This window comes from Exserohilum turcica (genome assembly GCF_000359705.1).
Source record: "Exserohilum turcica Et28A unplaced genomic scaffold SETTUscaffold_7, whole genome shotgun sequence".
NCBI classification, from domain to species: Eukaryota; Fungi; Ascomycota; class Dothideomycetes; order Pleosporales; family Pleosporaceae; genus Exserohilum; species Exserohilum turcicum.
Window position 1 is genome coordinate 613,822 of NW_007360288.1, and position 15,827 is coordinate 629,648.

The following is a 15,827-nucleotide window of genomic DNA, read 5'->3' on the forward strand; positions in this document are numbered from 1 at the left end:
GCCAATCTGAATCCAAGTCTACATACGCCTGCTCATCTTGTGCCCCGCCATTCTACCGGCCCTCTTGGCTGCCTGTTCCTGCGCACGCCCCCCCCCCCCAACCTCGCCAAAGACGCCACCCACTGCCAGATCGACTGCCCGCCCACACTGACACTCGGTGGGACAGCGCACCGTCCAGGATCTTCCCATTCAACCTGCAACAAACCATGGACTCCGAAATCAGAACCCACATCCCAAACATCGATCCCGTCCTGTCCGAGTACTCGGCCGGCTACCTGAACCATGCCGCCACCCAGTTCACCTCGGACGCTGACCCCAATGCCTCGTCGCCCCTCGACGAGGCGGCGGCGGCTGTGAGCGCACTGCTGCTGTCTGCCTCGGGCGACCTCTCCCCCCAGAACCAGGCTAGCATCCAGAGCCTCGTCGACAAGTTCGTCGCCCGTCTGAGCTCGGCCAATGGCACCGACGGCGAGCGTCGTCAGATGGCGCCCTCTGCCAAGAAACTCGACCAAGCCATCCACGTGGGCTCCGCGAGGAACATATCCTCGACCATGGGTCTCGCCGGCGGTGTAGTCGATCTCGAGTCTGCCAACACCCGCAAGGTCGAGTCGAGGGTCGACCGCAAGAAGCTCGAAAAGGCCGAACGCAAGCTGCGTGCCAAGCAGGACCGCAAGGAGTTCAAGAATGTCGAGTACGAGGCCTCGAAGCTTCTGAACGAGCCCAATGAGACGCAGAGCTACGAAGAGTTCTACATGGCCGTCAACCCGCTGCAGCTCGGTGACTCGGCCAACAAGAGCAAAGACATCAAGATTGACAGCTTTGATCTCACCATGCCTGGCCTCCGCATCCTGACTGACAGTTCGTTGACCCTTGCTTACGGCCGACGATATGGTCTGGTCGGCCAGAACGGCATTGGTAAATCCACGCTGCTGAGGGCCCTGGCTCGTCGTGAAGTGGCCATCCCAACGCACATTTCCATTCTGCACGTAGAACAAGAGGTCAGCTCCACCCAGCTACTCGCTCCGATTTCATGTACTGATGCTTTTTTTTTCTTTTGCTGAACAGATTACTGGTGATGACACACCGGCACTACAAGCCGTCTTGGATGCCGACGTCTGGCGGAAGCATCTTCTCAAGGAGCAAGATGTATGTAGCTAGGCCTAACGTGCAGCAGAAGCAAGCAGCTAACCGCCCCTAGAAAATATCAAAGGAACTTGCCGACATTGAAGCAGAGCGTGCCACTCTGGCGGATACCTCTGCTGATGCTGAAAGACTAGACAAGCAGCGTGAGGGTCTTGACACGACTCTCAGTGATATCCACGCCAAGCTGGCTGAGATGGAGTCTGACAAGGCAGAGTCGAGGGCTGCCAGTATTCTGGCAGGTCTTGGTTTCTCTCAGGAGCGACAACAGTTTGCGACAAAGACGTTTTCCGGAGGTTGGCGAATGCGACTGGCCCTGGCTCGTGCCCTCTTCTGTGAGCCCGACTTGCTGCTGCTCGACGAACCGTCCAACATGTTGGACGTCCCCTCGATTACATTCTTGGCAAACTATCTGCAAGACTACCCCAGCACTGTGCTTGTTGTATCTCACGACCGAGCGTTCCTCAACGAAGTCGCTACCGACATTATCCACCAGCACTCGGAGCGGCTGGACTACTACAAGGGCGGCAACTTTGATTCCTTTTATGCCACCAAAGAAGAGCGCCGCAAGACGGCGGCGCGCGAGTACGAAAAGCAAATGGCAGAGAGGGCGCATTTGCAGACCTTCATCGACAAGTTCCGGTACAATGCTGCCAAATCGTCGGAAGCTCAGTCGAGGATCAAGAAGCTGGAGAGGATGCCCGTCCTTACACCGCCCGAGGCCGAGTACTCTGTGCACTTCAAATTCCCCGAGGTGGAGAAGCTGTCGCCTCCTATTATCCAAATGACGGGCGTCTCGTTTGGGTACTCCAAGGATAATATTCTACTGAAAAACGTCGATCTCGACGTGCAGCTCGACTCGCGTATCGGTATTGTCGGGCCCAACGGTGCGGGTAAAACGACTGCGTTGAAGCTGTTGATTGGCGCGCTGCAGCCGACAAGTGGTCTCATTTCACAGAACCCGCGACTGCGCGTGGGCTTCTTTGCGCAACATCACGTGGACGCGCTGGACCTGAATGACAGCGCCGTGGGCTTCATGTCGAAGAAGTACCACGGCAAGGCGGACGAAGAGTACCGCCGCCATCTCGGCGCCTTTGGCATCACAGGCATGACGGGACTGCAGAAGATGGCTCTGCTGTCGGGAGGACAAAAGTCGCGTGTCGCCTTTGCATGCCTGGCGCTGCAGAACCCGCACATTCTGGTGCTGGACGAGCCGTCGAACCACCTGGACATTGAGGCCATGGACGCGCTCTCGGATGCGCTCAGGAACTTCCAGGGAGGCGTGCTGATGGTCAGCCACGACGTGACGATGCTCCAGAACGTGTGCACCAGCCTGTGGGTGTGCGACAACGGGTCGATTGAGCACTTTGAGGGAACGGTGCAGGACTACAAACGGCGCATCACGGCACAGGCAAACGACGCGGGCGTGGTGAAGAAGCATTAGGGGGTTTAGCTAGCTACGAGGCGCAACAGCCTTGCACGACGCTCTAGACGCAATACAAGCATGTGACGACGTGCGCGCTGGTGTGGTGCTTGACCTATGGGCTTGTGTGGTGTGTAGGGCATGCGCCGGTTGGGCGAGGCTGGGCGCGCTAGGCCGGATTGGGCGGCGCCTGGAGAGAGTGTAGTGTGTCCAGGGCTCCGCGTCCACCACCCACGGCCGGCCATCACTCGCACCCACGTTTCCCGCCAACACAGCACGACGGAGCAAACAACCATCTCGCCTCCTGCACCCGCCCCGAGCCTGTCCGCTGCCCCGCTGCCTCATGCGCGTAGCTGTCTCGTCGACTCGTGTGCGCTCCCGTTTAATTGACGGCGCCTGCTAGCGCGCTTGCCCCTTCGACCTCATTGTCTGTGCCGTCCAATACAACACCTCGAGCCACCGGCACCTTGTCTCGCACGCAGGCTCCCAGCACCGACGGCTTGTCCGTAGTCACTCCTTTGCCTTCTGATTCCACCCATCGCCCGCCGTCCCCCTCGCCGCGCCACGTCTCCGTCTCCGCCTCCGCCGACAGCGACGCTGCATCATCGACGGCCGCCGAATCGCCATATCCCCCTCCCTTCTCGTCGCTCTTCTTCCCGTCCGAGGACGCTGAGGAACGCAGCAAGCTCGAGGAATCCCCGCAGGACGAGTCGCCACCCGCATTCACCTCGGCGCCCGGCTTTGCCCCGTCCGAGTCGTCTGCTGCCGCCGTAGCTGCTACCAAGGCCGCGCTTCCCCACGACACCAAGGACGGCTCTAGCAGCAAGGACCTCGACGACGGAGAACCCCCGCCGCCCTACAGCGAAGGATCGAGCCCGCTCGAGTCGTTTACCTACGTCATGGCATCTGCAGGAGGCCCCGCGAGTATCATTACTCAGGTATCGCAAACCAGCGCCGCGCCGCCCATCAACACGCTTGGCGCATCTGATGAGAATATCACGTTGGAGCTGAGGTGCGCATCCGTCGCACAACGCAAAGTACCGAGAAACTGACCATGTTATGCAGAGGCACGCGCTTCACGCTATCGCGCGACGAGCTTCTCACCCTTCCCGAGTTTGTCCTCCTCTCCCTGTTCCCCAATGGCCTCCTCCCGGACGGTCATATGAACTCCTACCACGAAGGAGATGTCTACCCAGTCGACGTTGGTAACCCTGTTTCTTCTTGCTTCCCCTCTCCTCCATTGGCCACTGTAGCCAAGATCCTACACCACCTCTCCAAACCCACATTATACTTATCTGACAATCTCTATCATTCACAGTACGATCCAAACTCGCTGCAGTACATGCTCGAGTTCTTCCGCACCGTGGCCCAGACCATCCCCGCAACGCCTTCTCCGACGACGGCCTCTGAGCATGCCGAAGCTGTGCCCATTGAGCCTATGCACGGCTCTGCCAGAGACATGCTCCAAGACCGCGCTGGTATCATTGTGCTTCGCGAAGATCTCGACTTTTATGCAATCCCGCCCCACCGAGACATTACCCAGCCCGAGATGATTGAGGTCAAGCGAGCTGCAGGTGAGGCCTTGTTGCGGCAAGACGGTATTTTCTCTGGACTTAGGAAGAGCGAGGAGCCAGGAACGACTGAGCAGCACCTTATCGAGATGCTGACCGCTGGGTAAGTCAACTGTCGGTGCTACGCGACTCAATTGCTAACGAGATACAGCGGCTTCAACCACGATGATCGATGGGGCCATCGTGCTGGGGAACCCAACAAGGCCGTCATCTGCAGCATTGCTCTTGCGCGCCTGAGGACGGATATCAAGGGCAACGATCTCGCCAATAGCAACGCTGTCGGAATGGCGCAGAAGCTGTTGCTCTTCTGGAGGAAACCTGCTCGTCGCTGCTGGTGGGAGGGTGTGGAGCTTGAGAATGTCCGAGGTGTCGAGGGAAAGCTCAAGGTGTGGATAAGGCGGGTCTGGACTCTTGAAATGGTAAGTTGCCCTGGTTTTGAGGTTGGGAGCATTTGGACTCTGCTAACATGAACCCCCTCTAGAGCGTCATTGGCCTTCGCTAAGACGGATGGTGTGTTTATTTCGACTGTAAACATTTGTGGCGTTTCCCTTTTTTTTTTCTTCATCTGATGTTTCTTTGGTGGGCATCGTTACCGTCGATGAAAGAAACACCAGTCAGTTGATCCGTTTCCTAAGTGTGTTTTTTCTTGATACCTCTCTCTCTCTCTCTCTCTCTCTCTCTAACATTGATCCCCTTGCCCGCCCGTTATCTGTTGTAGGTGAACCCCTTTTCCTTCCTCCCTCCTTCCCTTCCTCCCTTCCCTCCCTTCCCCCCTCCCCACTAGCCTCTTCCTCTCCCTCTCCTCCATCTTTTTTCTTCTCTTCCATAGCAAGCGTTTTTTTTTCTCTTGTCTTGCCAAGAACAAACTTAATCTATGAGGAGAGAGAGAAAGACTAAGAAAATCAAAGTCGTTTAACATATATATATATATATAATCGGGACCTTTTGTTTGTATAGTAATGTCGTCGTCGTCGTTGTCATTGTCGTTTTTTTGGTGGTGGTGGTAGTTGTGGTGGTGATAGTTGTGGTGATAGTAGTGGTGATAGTAGTGGTGATAGTAGTAGTGGTACGTACATGCTACTTACTTAGTTAGACAGATGGGCAGATCGAAAAAAAATGTAGGCTTTCAAGGGCGAGCGATTGATTTTATTTTATTTTATTTTATCTAGTTTGATGTATGTTGTAATTATACTTTTTGTTTTTCTGTGTCTGTGTCTGTGTCTGTGTCTGTATGTGTGCGTTTTTATGGTGTGTGTGTGTGTGTGTGTGTGTGTAGGGGGTTCTATAGGAGGCGGGTTTTGCGAGAGGAGGCGAAAAGAGGCGAGGGGAGTGTGTTGGTGTTGGGTAGGTAGGAGTAAAGTAAAGTAAACTCAAGTGAATCATTATACATATTCCAAGTATTTGTATCTTTTTTTTTGTTTCCTTTCTTTCTTATCTTGTTCAACGTCTCGAATACTTGGGCGAAGTACATGGCTATTTGCGAGAGAGAGAGAGAGAGAGAGAGAAGAGTAAGTATAGTAGTTTGTTCTCCTTTCTCTCTCTCTCTCTCTCTCTCTCACACACACACACATACACACATACGCTATGCTATTGCTATACTATGCTACATAATCTTTCATCTCCTAGGTGTTACATACATATACAACATCAACTATATACATCACTCTCGCACTGCGCCCTTGTAACTTGTAGGAATGCGGAAAGCGAATTTAGATATGGATAGATGGGTTTGTGGCAGTGCTAGGGAGGATATCGTGATGTGATGTGATGTGATGTGAAGTGTAGAGTGATTTGATGGAGTGTGATACAATGGACTTGATGTGATATGTATGATGGAGTTTGATACATCAAGTCGAGATTCGTCGTGTATCATGGAAACTGGAAATGGGAAGCAGATGCGGGAAGCGGGAAGTAGGTGCGGAAAACGGAGAGCGGAAATAAGAACAAGAGAGAAGGAAAGGAAAGAGATTCAGGGGTGAGAATGACAGCGCCGACGACGACGACGACGACCACTATGACGGACGAAGAGGGGCAAAGGGGAAAATAAGCGTGGATTGAGTACCGAGTAAGGTAATTACATAGGTAGGTGTATAGATAGATATGTAATCCCCAGCACTCTCTATACCAAAAAGCTAAAATAAAGTGGTGTGCAAAGAAACCCCCCCCCCATTGCAGAAATTGAATTACAGATCGTGGAAAAGAAACGTCGCGTGCACGTGGAACTGTTGAGATGGTAAGAGCGGGAAAGCTTGAGGACATGGGAGAGAAAGGAGGGAGAAAGGAGGGAACAAGTAAAAGCTGCATCCCCCCCCCTTTTTTCCCCAGATTAGCACTGGGCGAGTACATGTATAAGTCTTGTATTCTATGTACTTTCTTGCTTAGTGAGTTAGTTGGTTAGTAACTTGTTTTTTTTTCCATACTTTCGTTTTTCATAAAGTAGTGGTAAGTACGAGCGGACTAGATAGCTAGATACCTATGTAGATGACAAGAAAACCAGGAATAACAATATTTCTCTAAAAGAGAGAAAAAAAATAAAACAAACGAGTCAAGGAAGAAAGGGAGTAAGGAAGAGAGGGAAAGGAAGGATAGAAGAGGATATCAGTTTTTTTTTTCGAAAAAGATTTAGTTGATCTGTTGTCTCTGTCTTCCTCTCTCTCTCTCTCTCTCTCTCTATCCATTTATACCATCTACCCTATGCCCTTCTCACACACACACACACACACACACACATACCACACCCCCTACATACTCCATACTCCACACCCCCTTCCAATTCCAATTCCAACCCCAACCCCAACCCCAAACCCAACGCACCCATAGCCAAACACACACAACCACCAAAAAAACCCCATCACATGTATCACAATAGTTAAAGTAACACGATAATTTAAAAAGAAAGATCGTGTTGTGTTACAATGAATCAATAGATACATGGATAAATACATACATACATGCATGCATGCATGAATGAACACAAGGACAGCGTATAAGAGTACAGCATATGTAGAGCGGAAAGACGTGGGTGTGGCGTGCATGCATATAGAGATGCAAAGTATAAATGAGAGAACACGTCTTTCTCCAATTTAAGATGCATGTGTTCAGATGTAATCCATGTGCAAACGAGCAAGACATGCATCGATATGTCGTGAGAGGCGATACATGCATGTAAACGGGCATCTACGGAAAGGTACATGTTGTGACTAGGTCCAACGTTGCACGTGTTTCACGTCTTACAGACACGACACATGTCAACTTGTCAGAACAGCCTTGTATCACATTGAAGCACTTGGCCGAAATCAATCGTCAGAACGGGCATGGAGACCCGCATTACTCTGTATTCTTCAGTCTGCCCGTAGACAGCTTTCCCACTAATCTCACTCTGCGTGTAGAACGCAGTCGTCTACTCATATTTCACTCATACAGGGGTATCACCCTCATCCTGGCCATGGTTGAAGGGCCAAGTAGATGATATGCAAAACAACGCCTTTTGAACCGTACCCCGTCGAGCCCCAGGCCCGATGCTATGCCGTTGAAGACAAATAACTTTTTTCGAAGTGGTATCATCCCAGTTCATAACGTCGTGTTGAAACTTCCCAAACGCTGGACAATAAAAAATCTAGTAACGGTAGATGTCGCTCTTGAAAGGACCCTCGACAGGGAGACCAAGGTACTCGGCCTGCACGTCGCTGAGCTTGGAGAGCTCGACGTTGACGTGTGCAAGGTGGAGAAGAGCAACTTGCTCGTCGAGAATCTTGGGCAGAACGTACACACCCACGTCGAGCTTGCCGGTCTTGCCGAACTCGACGTACTTGTTGCCAAAAGCCTCGTCAGAGGCCTTGTACAGCATGATCTGGGCGAGCACCTGGTTGGTGAAAGAGCAGGACATGACAAACGAAGAGTGGCCGGTAGCGCATCCCAGGTTGACGAGACGACCCTCGGCGAGGAGGATGATGTGGCGTCCGTTCTTCATCAGGTAGCGGTCGACCTGGGGCTTGATGCTGGTCACGGACTGGGCGTTGGCCTTGAGCCAGGCAACATCGATTTCGATATCGAAGTGACCAATGTTGCAGACAATGGCGTCGTTGGGCATAGCCTCGAAGTGAACACCAGTCAGAATGTCACGGCAGCCAGTGGTGGTGACGAAAATCTGACCCTGAGAAGCAGCCTTCTCCATGGTGGTGACCTGGTAGCCGGAAACGGCAGCCTGGAGGGCGTTGATGGGGTCAATCTCGGTGACAATGACACGGGCACCCATGCTGTGGAGAGCCTGGGCACAGCCCTTGCCGACATCACCAAAACCAGCGACAACGGCCACCTTGCCAGCAATCATGACATCGGTGGCACGCTTGATACCGTCGACAAGCGACTCACGGCAACCGTACAGGTTGTCGAACTTGGACTTTGTGACCGAGTCGTTGACGTTGATGGCGGGGACAAGGAGACCCTTGTTCTTGAGCATGCGGTAGAGGTGGTGGACACCAGTGGTCGTCTCCTCGGAGACACCGTAGCAGTCCTTGAGCATCTCAGGGTACTTCTTGTGGACAAGGGCAGTCAGGTCACCACCGTCGTCGAGGATCAGGTTCAGGCTCTTGCCGTCCTTGAAAGCAGTGAGCTGCTGCTCGAGGCACCACTCGTATTCCTCCTCCGTCTCGCCCTTCCAGGCAAAGACGGGCACACCAGCAGCAGCAATGGCAGCAGCGGCGTGGTCCTGGGTGGAGAAGATGTTGCACGAGGTCCAGGTGAGCTCAGCACCAAGGAACTTGAGGGTCTCGATGAGGACGGCGGTCTGGATGGCTGTCGTGCGGGTTAGCGGCGAGTCGTCTCTGCATTGGCACCCCGCGGGGCAACATACTCATGTGCAGACATCCAGCAATGCGGGCGCCCTTGAGAGGCTGGTCCTCGGCGTACTTGCGGCGGGTCTCCATCAGACCAGGCATCTCGTTCTCAGCGAGCTCAATCTCGCGGCGACCGAACGCCGCGAGGCTGATGTCGGCGACCTTGAACTTGTGTGCGGGGGCAGACATGATGAAGGGTGTGGTATGTGGTGGTTTGGGGGAAAAGGAAGGGGGGAGAAAAGAAGAGAGAAGGAGGGGAAGGAAAGAGAGAGAGGATGGAGGATGGAAGAGGACGAGGGAAGAAAAGTGGGAGAGATATAGCCCCGCGCCGACAGCCATGGACGCTAGTGCATGGACCCTTGGGTTCTGCACCAGCAAAACTATCGGCAGTTTGACTGGCCAGCCAAGTCGTCGGCCCCTCTCCCTCCAGTCGCCGGGATATCTCTAACTCCATGGTGCCAGTGCTGATGCAGCAGCCGCGTCTGCCCCAATGCAAGCCTCGCCTATCGCATCCCAGCATGGCATAAGTAACGCAGGCTGGACGACCATGGGCCTTTTTTTTCGCTGCGCGGGGCATGAAACAGCGCCCACCTTCGCACGACCAACGCAGTAAGCATTCGGCTTCAGCCCCGAGTAGCACCGACACTACTGTATGCGCTTTTGTAGGGAACCCATAGTTACTCTAAAACTTATCGCTACAATCACAACCAGCCACTTGTCTTGTTCACATGTAGTGGCCCTTCGGATCCTGCCGCTAGTGCTGAAGCGCCATTATCCACCACCACCGACAGCTATTTGCCAGGCCTCTTGAAATGCGGCTTCAGCGGCTCCCAGCTCTCCGCATTGTACCCTTCCTGCACCTTCTGGCACGTCTTTAGCCCCCAGTCCGTCACGCCAATCATCAGCGAGCTCTCAAACATAAAGGCCATGCTGCCCTCGCCCACCTTGGCCGGCTGCAGATCGGCATTCGACGCCTTGTCGTGAGTCGTAACATCGGGGCCGTGGCCCGACATGACATTGTGCAGAGACGCTCCCGCCGGCTGGAACCCACCGCCAGTCTTTGCATCGTACTGCCCGCCGATCAGGCCCATGAACTCGGACATGGTGTTGCGGTGGTACCATGGCGGTCGGAACGTGTCTTCGGCCACTAGCCACCGAGGCGGGAAGATGACGAAGTCGGCCACTGCTGTCCCTGCGTGGTCCGACGGCGCCGTGAGAACCGTAAAAATAGACGGGTCGGGGTGATCATACGAAATGGACCCTACCGTGTTAAATCGCCCGAGATCGTACTTGTAAGGGTAGTAGACGCCGTGCCATGCCACCACGTCGAACGGCGTATGCTTCTGCTTGGCCGCGTACAGATGGCCGGCGAATTTTGCGAGAATTTGCCACTCCGTCTCCGTGTCTTCGTCAAAGTCGGCCACGGGTGCCTGGAAGTCTCGCGCGTTGGCAAGGCAGTTGGAGCCAATGGGGCCCAGCTCAGGAAGTGTAAAATGGCCCTGATACAGCTCGAGGATGTAGCCTCGCACCGGGCCTTCAGGAAGCGTGACGCGGTATCGGATGCCGCGCGGAATCACGCAGATCTCGTTTGGACGCACAACCAGACGGCCCAGCTCAGTCTGGATATCGAGCACACCGTGCTGAGCGACAATGAGAAAGTCGCCGTCAGCCGAGTAAAACGCCTCGTTGGCCGCCATGTCCTTTCCGGCAGCATATATAAAGTACCCGACCCCCGACTTCATGGTAGGGTCGCCCGCACCCGCCACCAGGTGGAGCGAATGCACCCAGTCGACCGTCTCGTCGAGGTCAAACGGGTCCCACCGCAGCTGGTTTGGGATGTAGTGTATCCGCTCCCACGGCTTGTTCTCGGGGTTTGTGTTGAACGTCTTGGACTCGCGCGCTTCAAAGTTGCTGTGGCCGCACGACGGCAAGATGCGATAGAGCCATGATTGCTGGTTCTCGTGTCTGGGGGCTGTGAAGGCGGTCCCGGAGAGTTTTTCAGCGTAGAGCCCGTACGGAGGCTTTTGCGGCGAGTTTGCGCCCACTGGGAGAGCGCCTTCTACTGCTTCTGTTCTACGCCACGATCAGTATCCATGTGTGTGTCCACCAGCGGAGGAAACGCGTACTCATGGTAGGAGCCGAAGCCGTTCTGGTATCGGTATTTTTCCTTGAAAGCAAACTGTGTAGTCGGCATCCTGGACAGTGCAAGCGGCTGGTCAATTGCTCAAAAGGCGAACGACTCTGTGTCGACCAGCGGCCGTGTTGCGTCTATGTAGCTCACCGGCCCCACCCAAGCAGTGAGAACGCAGCCACGCAGCGGCGTCGTCATGGCTGTGTGGGTGGTGCGGTAAGGAGCGGCTTCTAATTCCGTCTTGTATGACATCGCATGCAAAGCGGAGTAGGGCTGGACAACTGGTGGGTATTCACATCGGCTTACCCCACAGTGCGAGGGGGAGCACTATGGCGGCCCGCGGCAAATGACGGAACCTTTCCGACTCTGTCCTCTCCCGCCTCCATCCCAATTCCGTCACCAGCCGGCCGCCCACGCAGAGCACCTCACGGCCTGGCGACCAAGACACGGCCGTCCATGGGGCCGAAGTCCCGTGACTGCCAGCATGCTGCCCTTGGCATGGGGATCCGGAGTTTCTGTTGTACACCATCCTGGCCGAGCCTTCAAACAGTGCGCAGCTACAGCTCAGTATACCCAGGGACCCAGGTAGTCCAGATTGCGTTCAATTGGCATTGTTCTGGCCCTTTCTCAACTACCCAGCGCCACGCCATACCACGCAATCCCACATACTATTACCACTCGTCTTGCCATGGCCTCGCTACGATCCTGGTTTAGCATACCTCGCGGCTCACACTTTTCTCTGGCCAACATCCCCTTTGGTATCATCTCGACTGCGTCGTCGACAAAACCGCGAGTTGCGGTTGCCATTGGCGAGCATGCTCTAGACCTCGAGGCCTTTGCCGCCAACAATGGCTTTTCAGGCCTCTCCACCATCCAGCCCCACCAGACCGTTTTCTCTGAGCCCTCACTAAATGCATTCGCTGCCCTCGGCCGTCCCATCCACTCGGTCGTTCGCAAGTACATCCAGAGTGTGTTTTCCGAGGACACGACCTACCCCGATGTCCTCAAGAACAACAGTGCCCTCCAGAAACAGGCTCTGCTCCCGCTCAACGAGGTCCGCCCTCATATCCCTTTTAAGATTGGTGACTACACCGACTTCTTTGCCGGTCTGAACCACGCGTACAACTGTGGTGTCATATTCAGGGGCCCGGATGACGCTCTGCAGCCAAACTACAAATACCTGCCAATCGGTTACCACGGCCGAGCATCCTCCGTCGTGCCTTCAGGAACGCCAATCCGGCGCCCCAATGGCCAGATTCTGCTGAACCCCACAGCCGAGAAGAAAGTACCTACATTCGGCGCGTGCAGGAAGCTGGATATGGAACTTGAGCTCGGGGCCTTTGTATGCGGCTCCAACGAGCAAGGCGTGCCCATCCCGATAGAAAAGGCAGAGGAAAACCTGTTTGGCGTGGTGCTCATGAACGACTGGTCGGCACGAGATGTCCAGGCGTGGGAGTATGTGCCCCTGGGGCCTTTCAACGCAAAGAACTTTGGGACAACAATCAGCACATGGGTTGTGCATGCAGATGCGCTGGAGCCGTTCAAGACAAAGGGTCTCGAGAACGATGCCGAAGTACTGCCCTACCTGAAGCAAAAGAGCGACAAGACCGTATACGACATCAACCTCGAGGTCGATATCAAGAGTATGCTGTCTCGTCCAAAACTATGAGATGAAGACTAACACGTCCCAGCATCCTCTGGTAGCAAGGCTACTGTGTGCAAAGTCAGTGGGAAAAACCTCCTGTGGTCCTTTCCACAAATGCTAGCACACCACACCAGTACCGGATGTCCCGTCAACCCTGGAGACCTGCTAGGTTCAGGTACCATTAGCGGGACCTCGCCATCCTCGTTTGGAAGTTTCCTGGAGCAGAGCTACAACGGCAAGGAGTCGATCCAGATTGCAGGCGGAGAGAAGAGGACGTTCCTGGAGGATGGTGACGAGGTTACTATCCGGGGTGTATGCGGCACGGATGAGGAAGCTCTTGTGGGCTTTGGAGAGTGTGTTGGGCGCATTGAGCCTGCTCTCACACTGAGCTTTGCCTAGGTCTTGTAGCCAGCAGCTTTATGCCCTGCAGATACTGAGTAGCATCCAGCAATGTGAATATGCAGCAAGCATCAACAAGAAGGGGGTAGCCTCCATCATCATCATCATCATCATCATCAGACCGTGATTGGTCCCACCGGCCCCATTCTGAGCACTGGCATACATGTAAGCAACTCTATGTACCTCTGACCTTACTGGCCCTCACCCTCACCTCACCTCACCTCACGCTGTGTATCCCCATCCCCCATGTTTGCCGCAAGAACCACAACAGTCGTCATGAGGCACCTTTCTGCACGACCGAGTGGACCCAAAGACCCCAGCGTTTCTGCGCCCATCCTGTGCACGTTCTGAACACAGTTAGCCCATGATATCACCCTACCTGCAAGCGCGCACCATATCCGCACCTGATTCCCTTGTTCGCGCGCGGTACTATTCCGCGCTCACCACCTCCTGCGGCAGCGCAACTCCAACACCTCGCCAACCAACCAACCCCGCAGTAATCGGTAAACCTTAGTTAGGGGGGAAACCTTGGAACACGGGCCCGTACTTTTTCGCCCATCCTTGCGCCACCTTTGCGTGGCAGGTGCCGAGTTCGTACAGGCTTCCGAAGAGAGGCAGCCCGGGCACTTCAGGCAGGCCCTTGATGTGCGGCGTGTCGGTGCCGTACAGCAGCTTGTACAGGAAATACGCCAGCACAGCTATGCCGGCTGCGTAGATGGGAAGCGTCATGACGAAGAATCAAAGCCAGCCCACAAAGCACAAAGAAACTGGGGAGCAGAATGAAGATGGAAAATAAAAGTCTCAGTTCAGACACTGATACCGACTCGTCAGCCCTGATTTTATATCAATCCCATTCCATGGCCTTTTGCCCGTGTCAAGTCATGCGGCGCTTGTCCTCACTGAACCCCCCCCCCCCACAACAAGCATGGGGGGGGGGGGGTGGAGAGCCCATTAGCTCTTCTTCTTCCAGCGATCCGTAGCGGAATCAGCAACGCGATCTGCGACTCAGGCAGCAATGCGCATGGGAAACAGGGTAAGTCAAGCAAAACCCGGGTCCTTGGAAATGCTCAAGTTGCGGGACGGCAGTGCTCATCAGGAATGCCACAGAGAATCGTGTTTGCCAATGCCTTCGAATCCATTCGTCACCTCTGGATTACAAACCAGTCGGCCATGATCTCGCGCCCTATGCTGCATACCTTCCACAAGGTGATTTCGTCGTCGCAGGGTTTCACAATCGGCACTTCGCCGTGGGACGAGTCGTGCAAGAACCGGCGCAGAGCCGCTGCCACGGCACTCAACCGCCCGGCCGTGCAGTCGTACATGCCGCACATCGACCTGGAATCCACCGTCTCGGTCAAGGAGCTGCTGCATGACAGCAAAGGCGGCGAGCTGGATCTTGATCCCCGGGCCTACTGGCAGCGATATGCGCTGAATACGTCGCTGACACTCAACTACGGGTACCGCATTGATGGCGACAAGAACGCGCCGCTGCTCAAGGAGATTGTCGATGTGGAGAGGGGAATTGGTAACTTTCGATCGACGAGCAATAACTGGCAAGACTATGTTCCGCTTCTGCGACTGTTCGGGGCTCAGAACAAAGAAGCTCAGAGCTTCCGCAAGAGGAGAGACGTGTACATGGATCATCTGCTGAAAATATTGGAAGAAAAGATCAAGAACGGCACGGACAAGCCATGCATCACCGGTAACATTATTAAAGACCCAGAGGCAAAGCTGAACCGAGGTCAGTCGTCTCCATTCCAGTCAATCAATCACGTACTGACAAAGCACAAGCCGAAATCACATCCATCTGCCTGACCATGGTCTCAGCCGGCCTCGACACGGTCCCCGGCAACCTCATCATGGGCATTGGCTACCTGGCGACGCCGGCGGGGCAGAAGATGCAGAAGCGAGCATACGAGGAGATCATGAAGGTTTATCCCAATAACGATGCGTGGGAGCGGTGTCTGCACGAAGAAAAAGTCGAATACGTTACCGCTCTGTACAAGGAAATCCTGCGCTACTGGACCGTCATCCCCATCTCGCTGCCGCGCGTCTCCATCAAGGACATTGAGTGGAACGGCGCCATCATCCCTGCAGGAACCACCTTTTACATGAACGCCTACGCCGCAGACTACGATGAGACGCACTTCAAGGACCCCTACACATTCAACCCGGAGCGCTACCTCAACGTCCCCGAGGGCGCGGGCACCTCGCACTACGGGTATGGCGCTGGCTCGCGCATGTGCGTGGGCTCACATCTGGCGAACCGCGAGCTGTACACTGCGTTTGTGAGGCTGATTTCTGCATTCGAGTTTACGCCGCCGGTGGATCCAAAGGACGAGCCGATTATGGATTGCCTCGAGGCCAATGCCATTCCCACGAGCCTGACCCTCGAGCCAAAGTACTTCAAGGTGGGATTCAAACCGCGGAATCGGGCCCTGTTGGATCGGTGGATTGCTGAGAGCGAAGAGAAGACAAAGGAGTTGTTGGAGTAGATGTGTAATGCGTGTTTGAATAGTGGTTGATTTGGCGGCGTATTTAGTAAAAGTATTCGAGCGTGTATATTCCCAATGCAGTCGTTCCCACGTGTGAAGAGGGCTGTTTCCCAATCTGGAACATGGCATTTTGTCGCACGAGCCACTTGTTTTGGTGGAGAGGTCGTTCTCACTTCACCACGGCAAGT

The 15,827-nt window shown here is 54.6% G+C and overlaps 6 protein-coding genes across 6 annotated transcripts; 3 read left to right on the forward strand and 3 right to left on the reverse strand.

Moving 5' to 3' along the window:
- Positions 1-206: 206 nt before the first annotated feature.
- On the forward strand, positions 207-4,811 carry SETTUDRAFT_181204 (uncharacterized protein; the record flags this gene model as incomplete). Its single annotated transcript, XM_008032090.1, has 9 exons — positions 207-998; positions 1,066-1,146; positions 1,199-2,569; positions 2,632-2,693; positions 2,737-2,931; positions 2,967-3,575; positions 3,629-4,237; positions 4,286-4,553; positions 4,616-4,811. The coding sequence occupies 9 exons, from the start codon at positions 207-209 to the stop codon at positions 4,634-4,636; spliced, it is 4,008 nt and encodes a 1,335-aa protein (XP_008030281.1). The 3' UTR covers positions 4,637-4,811.
- Positions 4,812-7,423: 2,612 nt separating this feature from the next.
- Positions 7,424-9,198, reverse strand: SETTUDRAFT_165465 (uncharacterized protein). Its single transcript, XM_008032091.1, has 2 exons — positions 8,987-9,198; positions 7,424-8,928 (listed from the first exon to the last, which is right to left on the reverse strand). Exons 1-2 carry the CDS (start codon positions 9,156-9,158, stop codon positions 7,751-7,753), a joined length of 1,350 nt encoding a protein of 449 aa, XP_008030282.1. The 5' UTR covers positions 9,159-9,198; the 3' UTR covers positions 7,424-7,750.
- Positions 9,199-9,631: 433 nt separating this feature from the next.
- On the reverse strand, positions 9,632-11,194 carry SETTUDRAFT_121952 (uncharacterized protein). The gene is made up of 2 exons (XM_008032092.1): positions 11,096-11,194; positions 9,632-11,042 (listed from the first exon to the last, which is right to left on the reverse strand). The coding sequence occupies exons 1-2, from the start codon at positions 11,161-11,163 to the stop codon at positions 9,761-9,763; spliced, it is 1,350 nt and encodes a 449-aa protein (XP_008030283.1). The 5' UTR covers positions 11,164-11,194; the 3' UTR covers positions 9,632-9,760.
- A 446-nt stretch (positions 11,195-11,640) lies between these two features.
- On the forward strand, positions 11,641-13,235 carry SETTUDRAFT_43889 (uncharacterized protein). The gene is made up of 2 exons (XM_008031959.1): positions 11,641-12,743; positions 12,792-13,235. Exons 1-2 carry the CDS (start codon positions 11,789-11,791, stop codon positions 13,142-13,144), a joined length of 1,308 nt encoding a protein of 435 aa, XP_008030150.1. The 5' UTR covers positions 11,641-11,788; the 3' UTR covers positions 13,145-13,235.
- Positions 13,236-13,418: 183 nt separating this feature from the next.
- On the reverse strand, positions 13,419-13,873 carry SETTUDRAFT_23171 (uncharacterized protein; the record flags this gene model as incomplete). Its single annotated transcript, XM_008031838.1, has 2 exons — positions 13,419-13,491; positions 13,692-13,873. The coding sequence occupies 2 exons, from the start codon at positions 13,871-13,873 to the stop codon at positions 13,419-13,421; spliced, it is 255 nt and encodes an 84-aa protein (XP_008030029.1).
- A 286-nt stretch (positions 13,874-14,159) lies between these two features.
- On the forward strand, positions 14,160-15,639 carry SETTUDRAFT_156807 (uncharacterized protein; the record flags this gene model as incomplete). Its single annotated transcript, XM_008032093.1, has 3 exons — positions 14,160-14,177; positions 14,252-14,885; positions 14,936-15,639. The coding sequence occupies 3 exons, from the start codon at positions 14,160-14,162 to the stop codon at positions 15,637-15,639; spliced, it is 1,356 nt and encodes a 451-aa protein (XP_008030284.1).
- Between the last annotated feature and the right edge of the window lie 188 nt (positions 15,640-15,827).

Excerpts from the sequence above, each read along its gene's own strand:
- SETTUDRAFT_121952 (XM_008032092.1), bottom strand. The coding sequence starts at position 11,163 with ATGCCGACTACACAGTTTGCTTTCAAGGAAAAATACCGATACCAGAAC. Across the intron at positions 11,043-11,095 it reads GGCTTCGGCTCCTACCATGA|AACAGAAGCAGTAGAAGGCG; the intron begins GTACGCGTTTCC and ends ATCGTGGCGTAG.
- SETTUDRAFT_165465 (XM_008032091.1), bottom strand. The coding sequence starts at position 9,158 with ATGTCTGCCCCCGCACACAAGTTCAAGGTCGCCGACATCAGCCTCGCG. Across the intron at positions 8,929-8,986 it reads TGCTGGATGTCTGCACATGA|CCATCCAGACCGCCGTCCTC; the intron begins GTATGTTGCCCC and ends CCCGCACGACAG.
- SETTUDRAFT_43889 (XM_008031959.1), top strand. The coding sequence starts at position 11,789 with ATGGCCTCGCTACGATCCTGGTTTAGCATACCTCGCGGCTCACACTTT. Across the intron at positions 12,744-12,791 it reads CCTCGAGGTCGATATCAAGA|CATCCTCTGGTAGCAAGGCT; the intron begins GTATGCTGTCTC and ends AACACGTCCCAG.